This window comes from Archocentrus centrarchus, chromosome 7, assembly GCF_007364275.1.
Source record: "Archocentrus centrarchus isolate MPI-CPG fArcCen1 chromosome 7, fArcCen1, whole genome shotgun sequence".
NCBI lineage: Eukaryota > Metazoa > Chordata > Actinopteri > Cichliformes > Cichlidae > Archocentrus > Archocentrus centrarchus.
The window spans coordinates 8,442,903-8,463,086 of record NC_044352.1 but is presented as its reverse complement, the minus strand read 5'-3'; the positions used below and the strand labels follow the sequence as shown (position 1 = coordinate 8,463,086).

At 38.2% G+C, this 20,184-nt stretch overlaps 1 protein-coding gene and 1 long non-coding RNA gene across 2 annotated transcripts; one reads left to right on the top strand and one right to left on the bottom strand.

The window, feature by feature from the left end:
- Positions 1 to 1,488: 1,488 nt before the first annotated feature.
- LOC115782501 (uncharacterized) lies at positions 1,489 to 3,068 on the bottom strand. Its single transcript, XR_004020153.1, has 3 exons — positions 2,944 to 3,068; positions 2,115 to 2,256; positions 1,489 to 1,992 (listed from the first exon to the last, which is right to left on the bottom strand). It is a non-coding gene; the product is annotated as an uncharacterized LOC115782501 (long non-coding RNA).
- A 2,614-nt stretch (positions 3,069 to 5,682) lies between these two features.
- On the top strand, positions 5,683 to 19,486 carry ptpn22 (protein tyrosine phosphatase non-receptor type 22). The gene is made up of 26 exons (XM_030733790.1): positions 5,683 to 5,938; positions 7,305 to 7,413; positions 8,007 to 8,083; positions 8,505 to 8,600; positions 8,784 to 8,822; positions 9,038 to 9,109; positions 10,520 to 10,579; positions 10,837 to 10,979; positions 12,585 to 12,651; positions 12,752 to 12,829; positions 13,013 to 13,099; positions 13,505 to 14,048; positions 14,131 to 14,217; positions 14,431 to 14,505; positions 14,721 to 14,792; positions 14,906 to 15,042; positions 17,379 to 17,406; positions 17,524 to 17,619; positions 17,751 to 17,819; positions 17,945 to 18,078; positions 18,201 to 18,228; positions 18,435 to 18,497; positions 18,697 to 18,800; positions 18,894 to 18,924; positions 19,006 to 19,086; positions 19,161 to 19,486. The coding sequence occupies exons 1-26, from the start codon at positions 5,837 to 5,839 to the stop codon at positions 19,220 to 19,222; spliced, it is 2,541 nt and encodes an 846-aa protein (XP_030589650.1). The 5' UTR covers positions 5,683 to 5,836; the 3' UTR covers positions 19,223 to 19,486.
- Positions 19,487 to 20,184: the final 698 nt, after the last annotated feature.

The following is a 20,184-nucleotide window of genomic DNA, read 5'->3' as shown; positions in this document are numbered from 1 at the left end:
CCCAGAGAACATAAAGCACTCTATACCTTTGTGTGTGTGTTTGGGGCTCTCTTACTTTGCACTGGCCATGAAAGTGACATATCCATAAGAATAATGACTCCATGCACCAGTATGAAGGCCATACAGAATATAAAATAGTCTTAATGACAGTACAAATAACATAGGTGAACAATAAGAGTAGATATATTCCCATATATGTAATGATAATAGATGAAAGTAGCACTGACTCATCAGAGGCCCCTAGGAACAGGGCCAGTAATTAGCCATGGGGAAAGTAGAGTAAAATATTGAGATAATGAATGAGTCCCATGGCAGTAGAAGAGTGGCCCTCACAGTACATAGTATGGAATGATGGATGTCCCACCGCTATGGGCAGGGAAAGTCTCATCCAGTATATGACACAATGTATAAGGCTGCTACCAGTGGGAAAGACCCATCCAGCATACAGTACAAAATATTGAATGGGCCTCTGATGACGGTAAGGGAAGCATAGATGATAAATGAAAGTAGTAAAAAATATCCCCACAGAACGACATATTTTAATCCCATAAAACGCTTGACTACTGACGCATTGCTTGTGAAGGACACTAATTTCACAATATGTGGGTGAGTTATTTGCATTTCCTTATATCCTGTAATAGCAATTTCCATTCTACAGCACATTGATATGAATCACTTATCATATAAATCTTCTAGACTCTGTCACTGTTTTTTTCCTTTCTTTCCTAAATGCACATCTGCTGTACTGCAAATTTATTTATTTATTTTTGCAATCAGCGTTTGTATGATTGACATTCTACTGTGGAAAGTCAGGGCCTGAAACACACCTCTTTTTTTTATAACGTTCCACTCTATGACATATCTGGAATACTAACAGTTGGGCTACTCATATTTGCTTGTTATGGCGCAAGTCTTCTTTGTAGGTTCTTAGTCATCCAGGCCGTGGTAGTCTAAAAAGCACATAATGTTGAAATGAAGCCAACTGGACTTCTTTGTGGTTCATGAAGACATTTCACCTCATCTTCTTCAGTTCGAACTGATGGAGAGTCCCTAGATATGTGAGTGGGGACTGAATCACCTGGCAAGGGATCTCAATGGCCGATAGCTGGTAGGCCACTGCTTCTGTTCAATGATGGGTGTTCACAGAGGGGACATATAGATGGCCTTCTTTATTCCTCTCTAAGGCTACGGTCCAAAATGTGGCTCTCTTGTGGTGTACCATACATCTGTGAAGTGGACTCACATGATTACAGGGTGAGTCAGGATCACCTCCAAGGATTAAATACCCAATAAGGGTTAAATACCTAGGCCATAGATGGGAGGTGAAACATCTTCATGAACCAAAAAGTAGTCTGGTTACATTAAGTACATCAGACTATGATATATATCACAAATTGAAATTCTGACAAATTAAGAAAAAACTCAATAGATCAATACCTGCCTTTTATTTTGATTGTTATTCATAATCATCATTAGCTGGCATCAAAAAGCTTTGTTGCTTTTTTTTGTAAGTTATTAATGTACAATACAAGTGGTGTCATTGCTCTTTCAAGCAATAACTAGTAAAGCAACCAAGGATCTGGGATGACTTGTATCCGAACGCTCTGGTAGACCCTTTGTTAATCGATTATTTCAAATAAATTAAAGACCATTTTGATAAATGTTGCATGAGACATCCTGATAAACAGGCTGACACACATTATGGCCTACCCACTTCACAAATGCTCACGTGATCAAAGAACTTTGGTCAACAATAAAGCCACAAAACCAATGTCACAGAGGCTCATTTTAACTTCCACAGAACTACCACCCTAAAGTGCAGCTCACTGAGCCGCATGAGAAATTCGCCTGAAGTGAGCATTCTTGCTTCGGTTGGCATATTTTTTTTTTCTTCTTTTTGTGCATTTCACAACTACGCACAAAGTTATCAGCAAGGCCAGAAAAGAACCCCAGCGTAGTAATGTATACCAAAGTGGCAGCCCGGTCCATGCCCTAACAAAAAACAAAAAAAAAGAAACAAAAATCAAAGATGTGACAGTTTTTTTAGGCAGCATTTTGTGGTGACATTTAAATATATTTAAATTATATTTTAAAAAGGTAGCACGTAGACTAACCTGCCGTGGGCAGTTTCATTCAGTTGTGAAGTTTGGTTTCTTGTGTTATCACTCTTTTTCCTGGCAGCTTGGCAGGAGGTCAGAGGTGGAGTTGTGACTGTGGTGGTGCTCATTCTGTCTGCACAGTCATAAATGGGTTGGCCTGGTAATTAAAAAGAATAACAGTATAATGATAGTGAGAGGCTAATAAAACACAGAAGCCCGTGTTTAGAACATTTCATGCTTAAGAGATTTGGGTTTTGTTTTCATGTGCAGTGTGTAATACTGATGACCTGATTTTTGCTCATAAAAGAAAGAAATCATGATGAGAATTTGTGCAGTTTACCCACAGACGAAGGAGCACAGCTAAAAGAGAAAGGGTTTTATACCTTTTTCTTGTCATATTGAAAATAACCTCTAGGAGTCACTGCAGTCAGACCTGACACACAAGGCCTTTGATCGCTCGTCCAAGCAATAATACACACACAGGATAAAAAAAATAATTAAATGCTTTTCTAGTTGTTATTAATTTACAGTGTCACAATATGCACGATTAGTCTTTTTTTGCCACTAATATATGGGGGTGTGATTATGGTAAGCCTCTCCATTGCACCATCATGACATCCTTTTTTTAGCAGTAAGAAAAAGGGTGTCATTTGATTTCATATAACTGCAACATATTCATTTGTTATGGTCTGGCACCTACAAAATTCTGTCTGGACGAGCACATGCTCACTCTTTTTCTGCACTGGGATGAACACCATGATATATTTTGTTAGTAAATTCAGTAAATCATAAACATGGGCTTCATAAAAATATTTAAACAGTGCAATATGACATTTGTTCTTACCCTGAATATTAACAACATAGATACAGTTGCTGTTTGCAGGCACCAGAACCTGCACAGAGATGAACTCACTCTCCTCCCTGCTTATGTCGTTACTGGCAGTACAGTAATAATCACTGTCCTTTTGAACAGTGCTACAGTGAAGGTACAAGTCGGGAGACCTATGAAGCAGGAAATCCTCCGTGTCAATGTGCTGATACCAGGTGTAATGAATGCCAGTGCCCTTTGCACAACTACAGCGTACGGTAGCTGGCTTCCCCCAACATGTTGGCCTGTCCACCAGAGAGCTCAAGGGCCAAAGTCTGGGCTTAGACACTGGAACTGGCACAAAAAAAGGAATATCAGCCCATTAAACGTAACAGTGCAGAACAGAGGCCACATTGCAGCACATAAATACTACTGATATTGTTACACTATATTTTCTGAGATGTAAAGGTCTTACCTTCTGTGATAATCACTTTCACTGGAGTCATGATGTCACTATATATTTTGTCAATTCCAACCCAGTACATTCCAGCATCACCAAACTGGAGATTTGTGACTTTCACAAACAGCCCTCTTCTTACTAAATCGATCACCTGGGACTTGTGTGTGTTTTGAACATTTTCTGAGTGTGCCAAGATCTCACAAGTGCTTCTGGAGTTCCCTCGGCACCAGTACTTTTTGCTGTACCGAAGACTATTTGTGTCATAGTGGCATTTAAGAATAAATTCACCTCCAATATGGGCCGTGATCTCTCGTTTATCACACTGAAGCTGAAGACTTGCTGAAAGAAAAGCCAAACAAGGAAAATGCTTGTAGTCTCAGAAATGAGTAAAATGTCATTCAGTTTTTAATTTGAACTGATATGAATTCATACACTCCCACATTTTGATACCAGGGTAGCAAAAATGGTGGAATAACTGCAATAAAAAAAAAAAAAAAACAATAACAAAAGTCTTTAAATCACAATATTTTTCTTGCATTTAATGTGAACATTTTTCCTTTGTGAACAAATGTTTCCACGAGGGAAATATAAAGCATTTGCTTGTAAAGAATTCCAGGATATGAAACTGAAACATTTTTTTAAATTCACATACCAAAATCTGTGTAAAGAGTTTTCTATGTTCAGATACTCTGTAATAGTAAGTTCAATGTGACATAAGAATATTGCTATAAAATCTGAGTTCGTGGTTATGATGAGGATTGAGTTAGCAGTACTTTAACAGCTTAAATTTACAAATTACAGAAGTGAAGAAGATGCTTAAGAAAAGAGAGAGAAGTAAATTAAACATTTAGGTGATTAAAATCATCCAAAGAAGCTTTAAATTATGGCTCACTCACCGTGAAAAATCAGGACAAAATACAGTATCTTCATATTGATGCTAGAGTATGGGGCTACTATTGTAGCAACACATTTGTGTTTCCGTAAAGGTTGTTACAATATGTAAAATAAACCCCATTCAATCAGGAAACTGTAGAGGTGGACTGTGGTGATCTTAGCTTCCTGTAGGAGCATTGTGGGTTTCACGACTGCTTTAGTGTATACTAGGCCGTAAGCAGGCATGACATACTGCACCACTAACCAGTGACAATAAAGTGAAAAACTAGGCTACGTGAGAGCCGCACTTCATTTTATTTGGTAAGAAATTGATGTTATATTCATCTTATTTGTAGTTTAACTGACGCTGATTTTGATTATTACAGGCATCTAGAAGTATGTATGCACAGTAGATGTTTGGTTTTATGACCAAAAAAGGTGCTTTTAAAACATGGCACAGGTCTTAGTTTAACTTGTTAAACAATAGAGTTGTCTTGGATACGTGCATACTATCCACTAATGCTTTTTTTTGGACATATTCTGCAACTCACTGAATATAACACTCAGTTCTGTTAGTTTACTCCAAAACCACTAGATGTCACTATGCACTGATGTAGCGGTAAGCACCTGCTGGATGCTTGTCAGAATGGGTATTGCAGGACGTCTTCAGCATGCCATCGCTGACAAAAGTGTGTGTGTGTGTGTGTGTGTGTGTGTGTGTGTGTGAGTGTGAGAGAGTTTGCTATTAATATATTTAAGAAAAGGAAGTCTTATATGGGTGACTTATTGCGTGTGGTTCCTTAAAACACGGCTCCTCCCATTACTCTTTTAATGCATACATGGAGAATTTTGAATTTGCTTACCCGCTAAAGAATTTATAGTAAATTGCAAATAGTTAAGTTTCACAATATTTTTTTGGCTTCCTGTCTCATTTCAAATGCAAAAAAATAAAAAACAAACAAAAAAAATGTCTACATTGGACATACAGTAAAGTAGGTAAATGAAGAACCTTCTGGAGCTCTGAGTGTGTTATTGCTGAGCAACTGAGACTGAATATTGAAATCTCTGACGCTTGCTCTCCCCCTTTCTTCTGCCTGGGGCTGTCTCCCTGCATGGATTCCTCCTCCACTCCTCTTGTGTTCCCTGAATGTTGTACAACTGGCTAAACTGCCTGCACTGCATTCTGAGTTTGATGAAGATCATCTGCTCTGACTGTTTATATGCATAAATGTGTGGTGCACTGTTTTTTTTTTTTTTCCTTTTCTCTACCATTGCCTTTGCAACATATCTATGCAGTAAAACACCCGGGTGACTTTAGGACCCTGTGAGAGAGACACAGGAGGCGTGGCAATATTTTTAATCTGACCACAGAACCTGTCAGCTTCCTCTTGGTTTCTGTAAGACAGTTCACATGTTCCCTTACAACAGTTCCTTGATGTGAGAGCTACAATACAGAAGTGCTCTGTAGCAGAGCAGCGCAGCTGCCTCAGTCCTGTCCCCAGCTTAGCAACCCTACTCCATGACCTGTGGAGAGGGACCTTTGTGTCATGACATGCCTGTGAAAACTGCCCTATTCCAGGTAGTGTACAACCAGCTATGGAGCAGCAGGCCCAGATTCTGAAGAGCTTCCTGACTGACCTGGAGAGACAGGAGACTGTGGCTGAGGAGGCACCTAACGGCATTGCTGGGGAGTTTGCGGTGAGTTCACTGTAATGTTCCTTTTGCTGAAGTGCAGCTAACAGCTCTCAACATAGAAGACATACCGTATGTCTGCGTGATTCTCACATTCACACCATAAGAAAATCTGTACAGGTTTGCTGGATTTTTATACTGACAGTAAGTACAGTGAAAGTGAAAGCTCTTAGTCTTCCTGATTTTTATGTTTTTTACAAAAGACATCATACTGAGGGAAGTATCATACTGACATTGCACCAAGACTTCCAACGCCATTTTCATTCTTCCTCTTTGTATTGATGTCACTAAAGGCAACACAATGAGGAAGAAGCGCAAGGAAATGCCCTTAACAACTACTAACGACTAGGACTAAAACAACCAAATGTACATGCCCACACACTCACACAGACACACTAAATTGTCCCTGAGAAGTGTTAACCCCAGGGTGACATCATCTGTGGTCTGGTGCCATGGTGATGAGTGACATGGCGGTGCCTGAAGGCAGCACTGTGCGCTTCACATGCTGCCCCCCGCTGCTGTTATACTGCTACCACCCCAACCACTCCAGAGGAAAGAGTCCATTGCATCACTTCCTTTGAGGACAAAAAACACTCTGTAGTGTTAGAGAAGTGCAGATGGTTTGCAAGTCCTTTAACAGCCCTCTGAACAAAAAGACCAATGTCTCAACAAATCCTGCGAGCACAAATGTGAGTTTAACTCGAGGGTCCGAGCTTCCGCTTACTGAGTTTAGAATGGAGGTCCTCTCGGTTTCTCAGCCATTTTGCCAGTTTCAAGTAAAATGACTCACTGATTCTTCATTCGGGGTTGAATCACATTAAAAACTGGCCACATGTGACAATGTGCAATTGGTCACATGTAATTTGCTCGCTGTTTGCCACACCTTTTAACTCACTCTCCTGTATCAGTTGCATATGACCTTATGGCATGTGCAATAAGCAAAAAGCTTTTCCAGTAACACTGCATAAATACACTACCATGAAACCCTATTGTTGAAACTATATCACCCTACTGCTCCTATCAGTGATTATGAATGATTATGATATTTGTATTAGCTAATTAACTGGAATTTAGGTGCATTTACTTTTAGCTGTATCTCAATACAAGCCCAGGGGATGTTTTAATATGACACATTATAATTTTAGGCAATCTAATACAGCATTGTTTCTTAATAGGAAGTCAAACTGCATACTGAGATCAAACACAGCCTAACTGATACTATCTCAGCAAAACAGAGTTGGCTTGAAAAACACTGTGACTAAAAAATTCTCTGGCATTTTCATAGCTTTAAGGAACTATAATGAAAAGGCTTTATGCATGCGGTGCAATGCATAAAGCATTAAATGCATTAAATTTCTTTTGTCTTTTTCAGAGGTTGAAAAGTCAGTCAACAAAGTACCGCACCGACAAGACCTACCCTTCCAAAACAGCAGAAAAGCAGGAGAACATCAAGAAGAACCGATACAAAGACATTCTGCCATGTAAGGTTTGCTAAATATAAATGGTAACGTTTACATAGATTTCTGCATTAGATAAAGAAAATAATTTCTGAGTCTACATTACGGCTGTTTAGACAGTCAGATACTAAACATGTATGAGTTATTGAGTTCTGTCTTAATCCTCGAAAACTAAATGCTGAAAATAAACAAAAATGGATCAGAAATATAATAGCTTTACAGTTTACTGCATTAACACTGTAGATTTGTTTTAAAGTATATTATTACCTGTATTGTTGTGCTAATGACCCAAAAATGGCATAAACAATATATAACGCTCCATTTATTTAATATTGTGAATTAGGTGACTAACTATCTTGACAGAGCCTATTTATTTTATCTGATTAATTTGATCAGCATATCTATTTTTTGTATAAGACTAAAGTCTCATATTTATATCAGTTGGACAGGGTGGAATAGATCCATGTGATACAGTAAAGAGAGAAACTAACTTATTTTATTATATTTCATCTCTATTCTGTTCTAATTCTGCTCATTCTTTATCTTGCCACAAGGCTGTGCAAACTTAAAGCACACTCAACAGTTCAGGCTATAACTAGATATTCTTCTTCTTGTAGTTGACCACAGCAGAGTAAAGCTTACTCTTGTCACATCTAAAAATGACACAGACTACATCAACGCCAGTTTCCTCAAGGTAAAGAAAAAGTGCCCTTTTAGCTTATAACAGCTGATGGCTCAGCTGATAACCTTCTACAAATCCAGTTGACAAACCGCATATTTGCATTGTTTGAGCTGCTTTAGCCTGGCCACGATGGAAGGAAATTCTGCAAGCCACTTTGCAACCCACCTCTACTCCAGCTTCTCTTTTTTTATATGCTGTTTCTAACCAAATCACTGTCATCTGTGGTTGCAATGATCCCTGCTATGTTCTGCTGCTCTCCCTGCCTTATGCATTTAACATCTGTGAGTGAAAGGTTCGGGAGGCCAGTGCTGCCAAATATGAGTTACTGCAGATAGAAATAATTTTCCTTTGGCCACAGGGGTCCTGGCTGAAATGCGGTTTATGTAAATGTAACTAACTTCTGATGACTCTATAAAATGCATTTTGTGTGCAGGGAGTGTCAAACTCCAGGGCCTACATTGCTACTCAGGGTCCTCTGCCTCACACAGTAGTCGACTTCTTGAGGATGCTTTGGGAATACAAGATAGAGGTAAGGCCCACATGTTATCTGTGATTGCCACAGGATGTGTTTAACACAGTCGTGTTGTTCTCAGCGCAACTTGCTTCAGTGGAAAATAATTATTAAAAAAGCTCTGACTTTGGCCACGTGAAGTGAAGTGTTGATCCCCATCCCCATTTACACATCTTCACATTATGCTCTTATTAATTCTAGGTCGTAGTCATGGCCTGTCGAGAGTTTGAGATGGGAAAGGTAAACTGCTCTCTGCTTTCTTGACGTAGACAACTTGTTTTTTTTCTCACCATACAGGATGTTCTTTTTTACATGTTTATGCACCAGCCTACTGAAGTGTTTTATAAACTATCATCTTAGGTCATTGAATGTCTTGTTTTGATTGAAAGTACTTTTTGTTATGCTTGTATGAGTGTTTGAAAACATTTTTTTTCCTTTTTTTTCTTTTTTTTTAGAAAAAGTGTGAGGTTTACTGGCCACAAAAACAAGAGGACACATTTGTTTGTGAGCCTTTTAAAGTTTATTGTGTAAGTACTTTTTTCTTTCTTGTAGTCATATTTCCTAACTGAACAGGTTGATAGATCTGTTCCAAAAGCTTAAAATGACTGTGTACTATATTATAGCATTTATTGTACCGAATTTTAGACGATATACGCGTCATACCTACTGTTGTAGTCAGAAGTTTACATAAACTCATCACGGGCACAAAAGTCATGGTAATTTTGGACTTTAAATCAATTCTTTGAACTCTTCTTTTTCCAGGGTGGAATGATTGTACAGGATACATCTTTTATGACTTCAAAAAACAAGAATGGGGTGTACAGCATTGAATTTATTTTGTATTTTCTCTTATCCACACAGGGTCAATATTGCACATCAGAAATATACATACACGCCCACTGATACTGTTAAATGTCCCTTAGCAATTTGCACCTCGACCAGATGCTTTTGGTAGCCATCAACAAAGTTCTGGTATAATTCTGGCTGGATATTTGACCACTCGTCTTGGCAGAATTGGGAGAGTTCATTTAAATCGGTTGGTTTGCTGGCACCAAGCCAGCTTTTAAGCATAGTCCACAAAGTCGAGGCTTTGAGAACGCCATTTCAGAAGCTTAATCCATTCCAAAAACCAGTTTTGATGTTTGTTCGGGATCATTTTTCTGTTTCCAAGTTTTGCCTGTCTAGCTGTTGATTTTGAAGGTAATTCTCCTTCTTTATTATTCTATCCACTCTAACCAATTTCCTTTCATCTGAGGCTGACAGTTTGCTACGGTCTGGAAGAAGACCCAAAGTGGTGACATATCTGAATAACTTGTACTTGAGTATAATTTTTTTAGCTGATCATCTTGCTTATAAATGGCTCCAAAAAAAAAAAAAAACCTCCCCATGTCTATTTTGTTCTGTTGGTCAGTCCAATGAGTAATGTCAAACAAATCCTTTTTATTCTGGCAAGGAGAAACCGCCAATTGTAATCAATCTTGTTCACTAATGAGAATTTAATAAGCCTTGGCCTTGTTAAATTAAAAGACATTGTAGAACCTTCAGCACTGCTTATTAAAAAGGTTTAAGTGAGTGTATGTATATATTTGAGTCTGTATGTATACTTTTGACCCTGTGTGGAATAGAGAAAATCCCAAATAAATTCAAACTTGTGCACCCAATTTTTGTTTTTTTTTTTAATGTTTTTAAGGATGTATACTGTACAATTATTACACCCTGGAAAAAGAACAGTTCAAAGAAATCATTAAAAGCCCAAAATTACCATGCAATCCATGGCCATGATGAGTGTATGTACACTGCTGACCACATACACAACAGCTAATTATACTATTATTAAGACAATATAAATTACATCAACATTATCTTATTTCACTGTCTTTATTTTGGCAGCAAGAATAAGTATCTTGTTTAAAGATAAACTGTTTGCTTTTTTGCAGGACTCTGAAGAAAGTAAAGGAGACTATCTGACAAGGATGTTAACGCTGACGTATCACAATGTAAGCAGTGTCTACTGATTCTTGGGATTTCTCTGTATTATTGTAGGATTTTTACCAATATAAAGCAGGTGGAGGTGATCTGGCACTATATAAATAAAATTGAATTGAATTCTTTATAGACTGACTTACGTTGTTAAGCAGACTAAATAAAATATGTGGTAAATTTGTTGGTCTTAACTTGAAAATATAACCTTGATATTTAATTTGCTGCATTTGAAATGTGCACCATTCTTTCTTTTTTTTTTTCCTTTTTCCAGAGCTCCCGAACTTTGAAACAGCTGCACTATGTCAACTGGCCAGATCACGGAGTACCGGACTCCATACCTCCGATTCTGGACATGTTGGATGAAATGCGTTCTTATCAAGCCCATGATGACATCCCTATTTGCATCCACTGCAGGTCAGGCATCTGAATTTGAAAGTACTGTGTGGCTCAAGTTGTGTTATTTATACAAAATATTTATTATACAGCCTGTTAACAAATGTGTGACATGCGTTTTCTTCCTTGAAAATGAGCTGCAAAGCTGATATTTATTTTTTAATAGGTAGCATTTCTATATGTTGGACTTTCTCTAAGGTTTATTGTTCTTAAGAAAAACATTCTTGACATTGTTTCAAACTGTCAGCAAAACCATAAACAAATCGGAAGGCCTACATGTACAAAGCTTAGTTTTCAAAGTGAAAAGTGCACTGGTCTAATTGAAAGAAGGCTTTTGTCGATGTTGGTGAACATGTTTCATATACTCACATTTTTTATATTGTCATTCAGAACTCTATACTTGGTCCATTATTATTCCCCAGTTTGAGCTTGGGCGGATAATTTTATAGTGATTTACAGTGCAGTACAGTAGTGGTTAAAACACTGAAAAGTGCTTAAAGATGATTACAATTAATGTGTCAAACAACTATTTGAAATGAAATTCACATAAATTGCAGATGTTGGGTCTGAATCAAAGATGGAATTGTAAGTAGCCTTACAACTCTTACACAACAGGTTTGTATAACTTTTAGAAGGCATCAAGACCAGATTTTTCTTAATATAATGCAAATTAAAATTTCATTTAAAGTATTTTCATTTAATGCATAAACTCCACCCTAGTATGATGCAATAGAAATTCCGTTTATTGTCACTCTTATTACTTTAATTACTCAGAATAGGGAGTGCTTAATTTTACCTTATCGGTAGAAACTACAACATTGTATGAAATTCACTACTCTGCTCTAATATATTAAAAAGCAAACATTAAAAACAGACCAAAGAATTGTGATTGAGTTCGCGCCGCTATTGGATGTGCATGTGTACATGTCCCCTGCATTACAGCTTAGAGGTTAGACGCCATTCTTTGAAACAGGAAACGTGTAGGCGGTTGGCCAAAAACCCACTAGGTTTTAAAGTTTATATGATGGCATTTCCCCTGCAGTTTTCCAGCACTTACACTATGGCTGATTTTTAAAAGCATCATTTACCAGCTTACACTTCGTTAAAGACAAGAGTTGTGACTCCAGATAGACAATTGTATGTGCATGTTTTGTGTTTGATTGGAAATATTTATATCTGTTAATTAGTGGAAAAACCGTACTATTAAATCATGTTTGAGCGTGCATAATTTAAGCACTGAAGCATGGGGAGGGGGGGGGGCCTCTGGGATGGGACCTGTGTGAAATTTGCTGCCATCGCAGTTGTGTAGAAAATATGTTTAATTTTATTTCTTGTTCTACATTATAGTTTCCCTACGAAGAAACAGAAACAAGTATACATAATCTAAAGACTTAGCTCTTAAAATAAGAAACATTTTACTCTGTCAAATACTTATTTTTTTCACATAAATATATTTTATATAGTTTAAGAGAGTCCTCGTGATGAGTCAGACATGTGAAAGTTGAGTTGACATACTTAATGAGTACAGCAATAGGTGAAGAAGCATAAAGGTAATTATGCTAAAATGTCCTTACTGAAGATGAGCTGAGCTGTGAGAAATGTGATGTGTTGCTGCTGCTTTTGCAGTGCTGGCTGCGGGAGAACAGGAGCCCTGTGTGTCATTGATTATACTTGGAACCTTCTAAAGAAACAGGTACGATATTCTGCTCTACCTTCCTGTACATTTTATATGACAGATGCATTCATCGGTAAAATTGCCAACCTTTCCACTGCTTTTGTGTGCTTGCATATAGATGATCGCTTCAGGTTTCAGTATCTACGATTTAGTTCAAAGCATGAGAACCCAGAGGCCATCTATAGTTCAAACCAAGGTACCTGCTGTTTTTTTTAACACAAAGCATCACATCTATTAAGTCTTCCAATCAACATAAGCAATTCTTATGTCAGTTAATGTTTTTCTTGTATCAAAGATCTTCTGGTGGGTTTTGTTTTGTGCATAATGCCTCAAGGTTATGCAGCCTAACAGCCCAGATTTTTTTATTGTTTAACCTCAGGAACAATATGAACTTGTCTACAGAACCATCAAGTTACTATTTCAGAGATATTTGCAGTCTGTAGATGAACAGACCAGCAGAAATAAGGTGAGTAACCGAGAATCCATCATTGCCGATAGAGATTAGATAGAAACGAAGACAACGTGTATGCGCCTCATCAGCAGCAACTGAAAAGCACAGCATCTGTATCTGTAAAACAGAAAGAGTAGATGTGGCAGGCTTTCTTGTGGTTTCAGCAGCATTAAAATAGAATGCAGTCACATGATCAAAATGGAAAATCTTCAAACTGTCTGATTCAGAAATTGACTAAGAAGGCTGCCAGCAGCACCTCAGTTTTAGCTGACTTTAATACAGTACGATACTCTCCTTATCTACTGCTAAACAAAATATTACTCAGGGCAGAGAAAAACCAATGTTTTACAAGCATAATGAATTTACATGCAAATTAGATTCACTGATCCATTCCTGTTTTAACTCATTTTCCTCTTCAAGGTGACAGCAGTCCAGTCGGCAATCTCTGAAAATGAGGTTTTTATCCCAAGTGAGGAGTCTGATTTGTTGCCACAATTTCAGTATCTGTTTACTGAGGAGAGGGCTTTTCTATCACAGTACAACAGTCCACTGGCTTTATCAGAAAACCTACTGTCCTTGAACACCGAGGACATGCAGACAGACTGGCAACAATGGCATCTATATCAGACGCCCCCTGAACCTCTGGCAATGACCCAGGACCAGAATGTAGGACCCTGGATGGCACCTAATCTGGTGCATACAAATCAGAGAGTTCCTGCAGTAGAAGAATTGACATCACAGAGTGTACTGTCACTGAACCGTCAACCTTCACCAGATATAGCAGCAGCCATTTGTTCAATGGTGGAGGACCCCTACTTTGACACTGCTTTGAGTTCCCCATCATCAGATGAAGCACCCATTGGCACTACTGAAGAGACCGGAGAATGGACAATGAGCCCTATCTTCAGCAAGCCCTCAGTTTTTTTGAATGACCACACTCTGGAGCCCAACTCACCTGCCTCAGGTTAATGTTAATGTCTGCGCATGTGTTAGTCTCAGGATTAGCAACACTGATAATAACAGCTGATTTTTCTGCGTTTTTGCAGATTCTGTTGAAGTCTATACTTCCGGGGAAGAGCCTCCTCCGCTACCCGAACGAACCCCAGAATCCTACATACTGGCTGTGGATACAGGTTAGTGCCCTCAGTGAGGATAAGTCTGGAATAGGAACCATTAGCTCCTGGGATGCTTATACCTCCTGTTGGGGTTATTTCAATGTTCAGTATGACATTTTATTATCATACATAAAAAAAAAAAAAAAAAAGCACATATCATTGTAAATATACGTTCTATGCGATCTTCATATAATACGTCCTTGAACTTCAACGATACATGTTATCTTTCAGAGGTTTCAGATCCTTTTACACGGTTATCAGTTATTTCACACGATGCTGCAGCTGATGCAGGAACAGAGTTGACTGGTAAGAAAACCTAACTGAAAAATACAATGTGAAACTGTTTAATGTGCAGATGCCTGTAACATGACTAATATGAATAGTTTCCAATGTGCTAAATGTTCAGTCATTTAACACCTTGCAATAAGGGCTTTTTAATCTAAATCCTTCATATTGTATTCCCGCTATTCATCAGGTGTAATATTATTAATAGACTGTGACACTCATTTCTGTATTTTCAGGCAGTCCCCCCTCACCTGCCCCCCCACTGCCAGAAAGAACCCCAGAATCTTTTGAGATGGCCGTTGATCAAGGTAACTTCATAATTTCATAAATCTGAACGATTAAACAGTAAATCTAAAAAGAAAACAGAAGAAAATATTTATTTAAGTATTCATTAACACATCTGATTATTTTGGCCTTTTAGTTCCTGTGGAGCAGAAGTTAAAGGTCACACCAGCAGCGAACCTAAACGTAATTGGAATGTCTTCGGAATGGTTCGGCAGCTCAAATCTAGGAGCCGCTGTGGTTCAGAATGAGAACAAACCCTTTTTGAGGAGTAAGGTATGAATGAATTGTCTTCACTGAATTCCTGCAAGCTGGTGCCATATATTAGTTATAATTACATGTATGTACATGATTTGTTCACGTAAAAAAGTAATCACCTGGGCCTGCATTTATGAAACATCTAAAAATGACTGCAAAGCAAGCTAATCCCAATCAACCAGATGCTTCTAATTAGTAGTGTATGTTCTCAGTGTCAACACAGCTGAGACGTGAAAACTAAAAAGGATCCTATTAAATATTGAAATCCGGTGAAACTGTTTGTTACTTAAACAGCTTTCTTGTATTAGCCATCGTGACCGAAGACCAAAACATGTTTCAGGAGGTGTGTGCTTATCAGTCGTGGCAGACTGCAGCAAATTGAGGAAGTGCTCCTAACCAACCGTGGAGCCGCATTTTCAATAACATGTAAATAAAAACAGAATGCAATGACTAGCACCCCCAGCAGAGAAGCCTTGTTACCTGCTCTGAATATTTTATGTACAATTTATGAACAAAAATGGATTTTAATAATTGAATGGTAGCTTTGAAGAAAAAAAAAAAAGAAGAAGAAGCATGGACAGCCACTAAAATGAATGACTTGAAAGTTCAAACTCAGGAGTGGCAGCCTTTAGAATAACTTGCTTGCAGAAATGAGTAGTGAGAACTTTAACACCTCTTGCATTAAACCAGTGCTGTCAAACTTGATGTGAGAAATTTAGAAGTGTGTATGCAGGTGCCTTTATGCTTTCAGCATAAGAAAATGGGTATACCGTTTTATTTACATTACATCACTTTTTTTCTGTCATGTAAATCTGGTTATTCAGTGATCTGTGCGTGTCATTTTGTTAAGTTTGTTTGCCATGTTCGACATGTCTGCAGTTTTTAAATGTTTTTAGAACTACCAGCTCCACCCTGAAAGAGATGTCCAGTTAATGGAGTGCATGTGTGCATTTGTTGCAATGTCACAAACCCACGTTTCATTCATTATAGAACATGTAAAATCAAATGTTTCAAGTGAGAAATGTATCATTTTAAGAAAAATTTGAGCTCATTTTGAATTTGATGGCAGCACCACATCTTAAAAAAGTTGGCACGGGGCCATGTTTACCACTTTTCTTTGAACAGTCCGCAAACATGCAGGAAGTGAGGACAGCAGTTGCTGGACTTTTTTAGGAGAGGAATGTTCTTGTCCCATTCTTGTCTGATATAGGATTGTAGCTGCTCAACAGTCCTGGTTCTTCTTTTTGTGTTTTTGTTTCGTGGTGTGCCAAATGTTTTCAGTTGGTTAAGGCCTGGACTGCAGGCCAGTTTAGCACCCGGGCTCTTCTGTTGTGAAGCCAGGCTGTGGTAATAGATGTAGTATGCTGTTTAGCATTGTCTTGCTGAAATATGCAAGGCCTTTCCTGAAAAAAATGTTGGGATGGATGCATATGTTGCTCTGGAACCTGGATATATGTTCCAGCATTGATAGTGCCTGTCCAGATGTGCAGGCTGCCAGTTCCATAGGCACTATTTGAACTGAATGCTGATAACGAGTCAGATGGACCCTCTCCTCTTTAGTCTGGAGGACACGTTTGCACTTTTGTTTTGCACTTTGCTTCATTCCATTTTAAGAGAGCTTTGGCTCAGAGAGGACGGCGGTGTTTCCGGATCCTTTTGTTGCCCCAGTCCAAACTTCTTTTGAAATGTGTCGCTGCCATCAAAGTCAAAATATTAAAAAATAATATTGTTCTTAACATGGTGCATTTTCTCAGTTCAAACATTTTATATGTTCTATGGTGAATAACATAAGGTTTTATGACCCTTGCATATTATTTAATTCTATTTTTATTTATATTTTACACAGCGTCACAACTTTTTTTGGGGGGAATTGGGTTCAGAGGTGTTATTGATTTGCTCATTCACAGCTTCAGTAGTTTGTGGGTCCCAGAACATGTGGGTACAAGGTCACACCCATGAATGTCCTAACGGTCGAAATGATTCAAGTCAAGATTTCTGATAAGTCGTACTGTTGATTCACTCCCGTCTTCAAAAGCATTTCCCTCACAAAACAGTGTTTTAGTTGTTTAGATGTAGGTAGAGTAAATGTATTGCTGAGTGTTGGTCCCGCCATGTTGGTCATGTGCATGTTTAGTAGTTGTGTGATGTTCCTGGTGTATAGTTTTGTGAACTCCTTACTGCACAATGCTTCACTGACCAAACTGATCTGTTTGGGTCTTGATGTGGGGGAATACTTTTTTTTTTTTTTTTTTGACAGAAGGAGAAAAAAAGGAGTTAAAAATCTTTAAAAGCATATACTATTTCTAAAGTATTGTTGCCAATACATAACTGTAGGGTACCTTTCTTTCTTGTAGAGTCTGAAAGTAAAAATGACCTTCACAGGTAAGATTTTTTATTAATAACTCTGCCATATGCCACAATGATGAATAAAAATGTGATATTTCCACATGCGTGATTATTTTTATAGTATTGTGGGGTTATTTTTGTCATATGCTTTAGCACCAGTAAATCATCCCGACCTGTCTTCAAGCACGACTTCAAACGGTGCTTACTCGCTGCCTGTGGACCCAGCCCCGCCCCCACAGCTTCATAACGGTGCGATCGAACTTCAATATCTGCCTTGAAGTCTCCTTTCAAAATAATGCGTAAAAACATGCACAGTGAATGAAGCAACAGTTCCCTAATGAGAAATTTAAGTTTACTGTTGATTATATTTGATTGTGCAGCTGAGCGCAGTCTGACGCCTCCCCTCCCAGAGAGAACGCGGCAATCCTTCATCCTCGCCACGGAAGAAAGTGAGTTTACCTTCACCTCCTTACAAGAGCGATATGTACAACTCTGTATCTTGTGCAGCAGTACTTGATGTCTAAGTGGATGCCTTTTTCTTTCATTTTACTCTATTTTATTATTATTTTTTTAGTTGATGAGCCAGCTGCCATTTGCCCACAACCCTTAGAAAAACTGCAACTCTCAACAAGGGTGGGTATATCATCTGAGTGGGATGGCACTGCTCAGCCGAAGAACTTGTGCGATCCTGTCATGAGCAGGAGCAAGGTATATGCTGCTCTAAAACATACAGCAAACAGAGAGACTCACATTTCCATCAGTAACATGATAAGTCCAAAGTTTATTTCTTAGAACATTAAACATTTTTGTTTTTTAATGCTTCCCCACAGAGTGTTCGACCTAAAAGTTTAAGACAAGGTAGGTTGTTCAGTTTCCTGAATGGTGACAAAAGGTTGCTTGTTACTGCAATCTTGTTGCGGCCTTATTGTTCGCCACAGAGAGGCATCATTTGATAAAGCAACAGATGAAAGCTTGACTTTTAAATTGCCGGTTGTTTTGTTCACGATTAATCTAAATGCTTTTGTCTGTGGTGGGGGTACTTTGTAATTGTGTTTCCACCACAGAGCCCCCAACTGCAGTTCAGCAGATTGCTCCACCTACTGTGTTTGGTGCTGAAGGAGGAAGTGGTGAGTTGGTTTAGACATTAAGCAAACAGCACAGTAGCCTCTCACATGGTTATTAGCAGGCCTGTGTACACGTCTTGTACAAAAATTGTTCACACAAATGCTTTGCACTAAGACTACATAATATAGGTAATTATTCTTGATGTGAAAAGCACATTGTGTTAGACAGAGGTCAGCAAAACTTTTTGTTTCTGTTAATCAGCTCAAGTGGAACAGTGTGATCTGAACCGCAGAGCCTCCCTGAACAACGAGAAACCAGAAAACAAATCAGACAAAACCAGCGAGAAGGGCATGAGTAGAACAAAGGTGAAAGCATAAGCTGTACAAATATATAGATGAGTTATGGGAATATTTGAAAGCACATCTGTTCTAATTTGTGTTTTTGTTTCCTTTGGCTAGAGTCTAAAATTTTTCAAACACAAACAGAGACGTAAGTACGCTCAGTTAAAAACGCTGACATGGTCCTGATATTAGGAAAGCTAAAGCTAATGTCTATAAACTATATTTTCAGCAAAAACCTCCCCTCCACCGCCTCCTACTCAACCGGGAGCAGCATCTCAACCATGTAGCGTCTTTTCAGTGTTTAAATTCGGTAAGTCTACATATTAATATGACAATCAGATATATTTTGTTACAGCATTTTAACACCATTTTCATCGTCTACAGGATTTGGAAACCGTTTTGCAAAGCCAAAAGGCCCCAGGAAATATCCAGAGACCTGGGTTTGAGGGACTGACTTCTCTGTAAACATGAAAACTAGAGTTATTTTTTTTTATTATGGTGGTCATAATGACACATTGCATTGCTAGAAGATTTGCCTCATTGTCTCAATACTAACTGATGATCAAACAGCATCAGCACAACAGCGCCCCCAACAGAGAAGCCTTGTTACCTGCTCTGAATATTTTATGTACAATTTATGAACAAAAATGGATTTTAATAATTGAATGGTAGCTTTGAAGAAAAAAAAAAAAGAAAAAAAGAAGCATGGACAGCCACTAAGATAAATGACTTGAAAGTTGAAACAGAGGAGTGCCAACCTTTAGAATAACTTGCTTCCAGAAATGAGCAGTGAGAAATTTAACACCTCAAAACCAGCGCTGTCAAACATGACATGCGAGAAATTTAGACGCGTGTATGCTTTCAGCATAAGAAAACGGGTACACCATTTTATTTTTGTTACATCACTTTTTTCTGTCACGTTAAAACTGGTTATTCGCTGATGTGTGCGTGTCATTTTGTTAAGTTTGTTTGCCATATTCGACATGTCCGTGTGCAGTTTTTAAATGTTTTTTAGCTACTAACTCCACCCTGAAAGAGATGAGTGCATGTGTACATTTGTTGCATCTGTAAACTAAACTATATTACATACACCAGTTACACACAAATTATTTATTAAAAAATATTGAGTCTATGCATTCTAATTCAGTTTTTCCCCCCCCCCTCTTGTTTAACAAGACTAAATCACATTACAAACAACAGAAATCCATGTTTCTGGAACACAGAGCATTGCAACAGAAAATGACAGAAGCCCGATATGACAGTGCTGTTACTGTTTTCTTTCTACATCGATTTATTAAGTTAAGACCACGTGAAAGCCACATCTGACAAAGGGAAAAAGAAAAAAGCCATTCTCCTTTCTAATTTGGATTATGAAAGGCCTCATCTTCTATAAAACTATAATGCTATT

Bases quoted from the DNA above. Each gene is read 5' to 3' on its own strand.
- ptpn22 (XM_030733790.1), top strand. From the start codon at position 5,837: ATGGAGCAGCAGGCCCAGATTCTGAAGAGCTTCCTGACTGACCTGGAG. The intron at 14,049-14,130 runs GTTAATGTTAAT...GCGTTTTTGCAG, and splicing joins GCCCAACTCACCTGCCTCAG to ATTCTGTTGAAGTCTATACT. The intron at 17,620-17,750 runs GTGCGATCGAAC...TTGATTGTGCAG, and splicing joins GCCCCCACAGCTTCATAACG to CTGAGCGCAGTCTGACGCCT.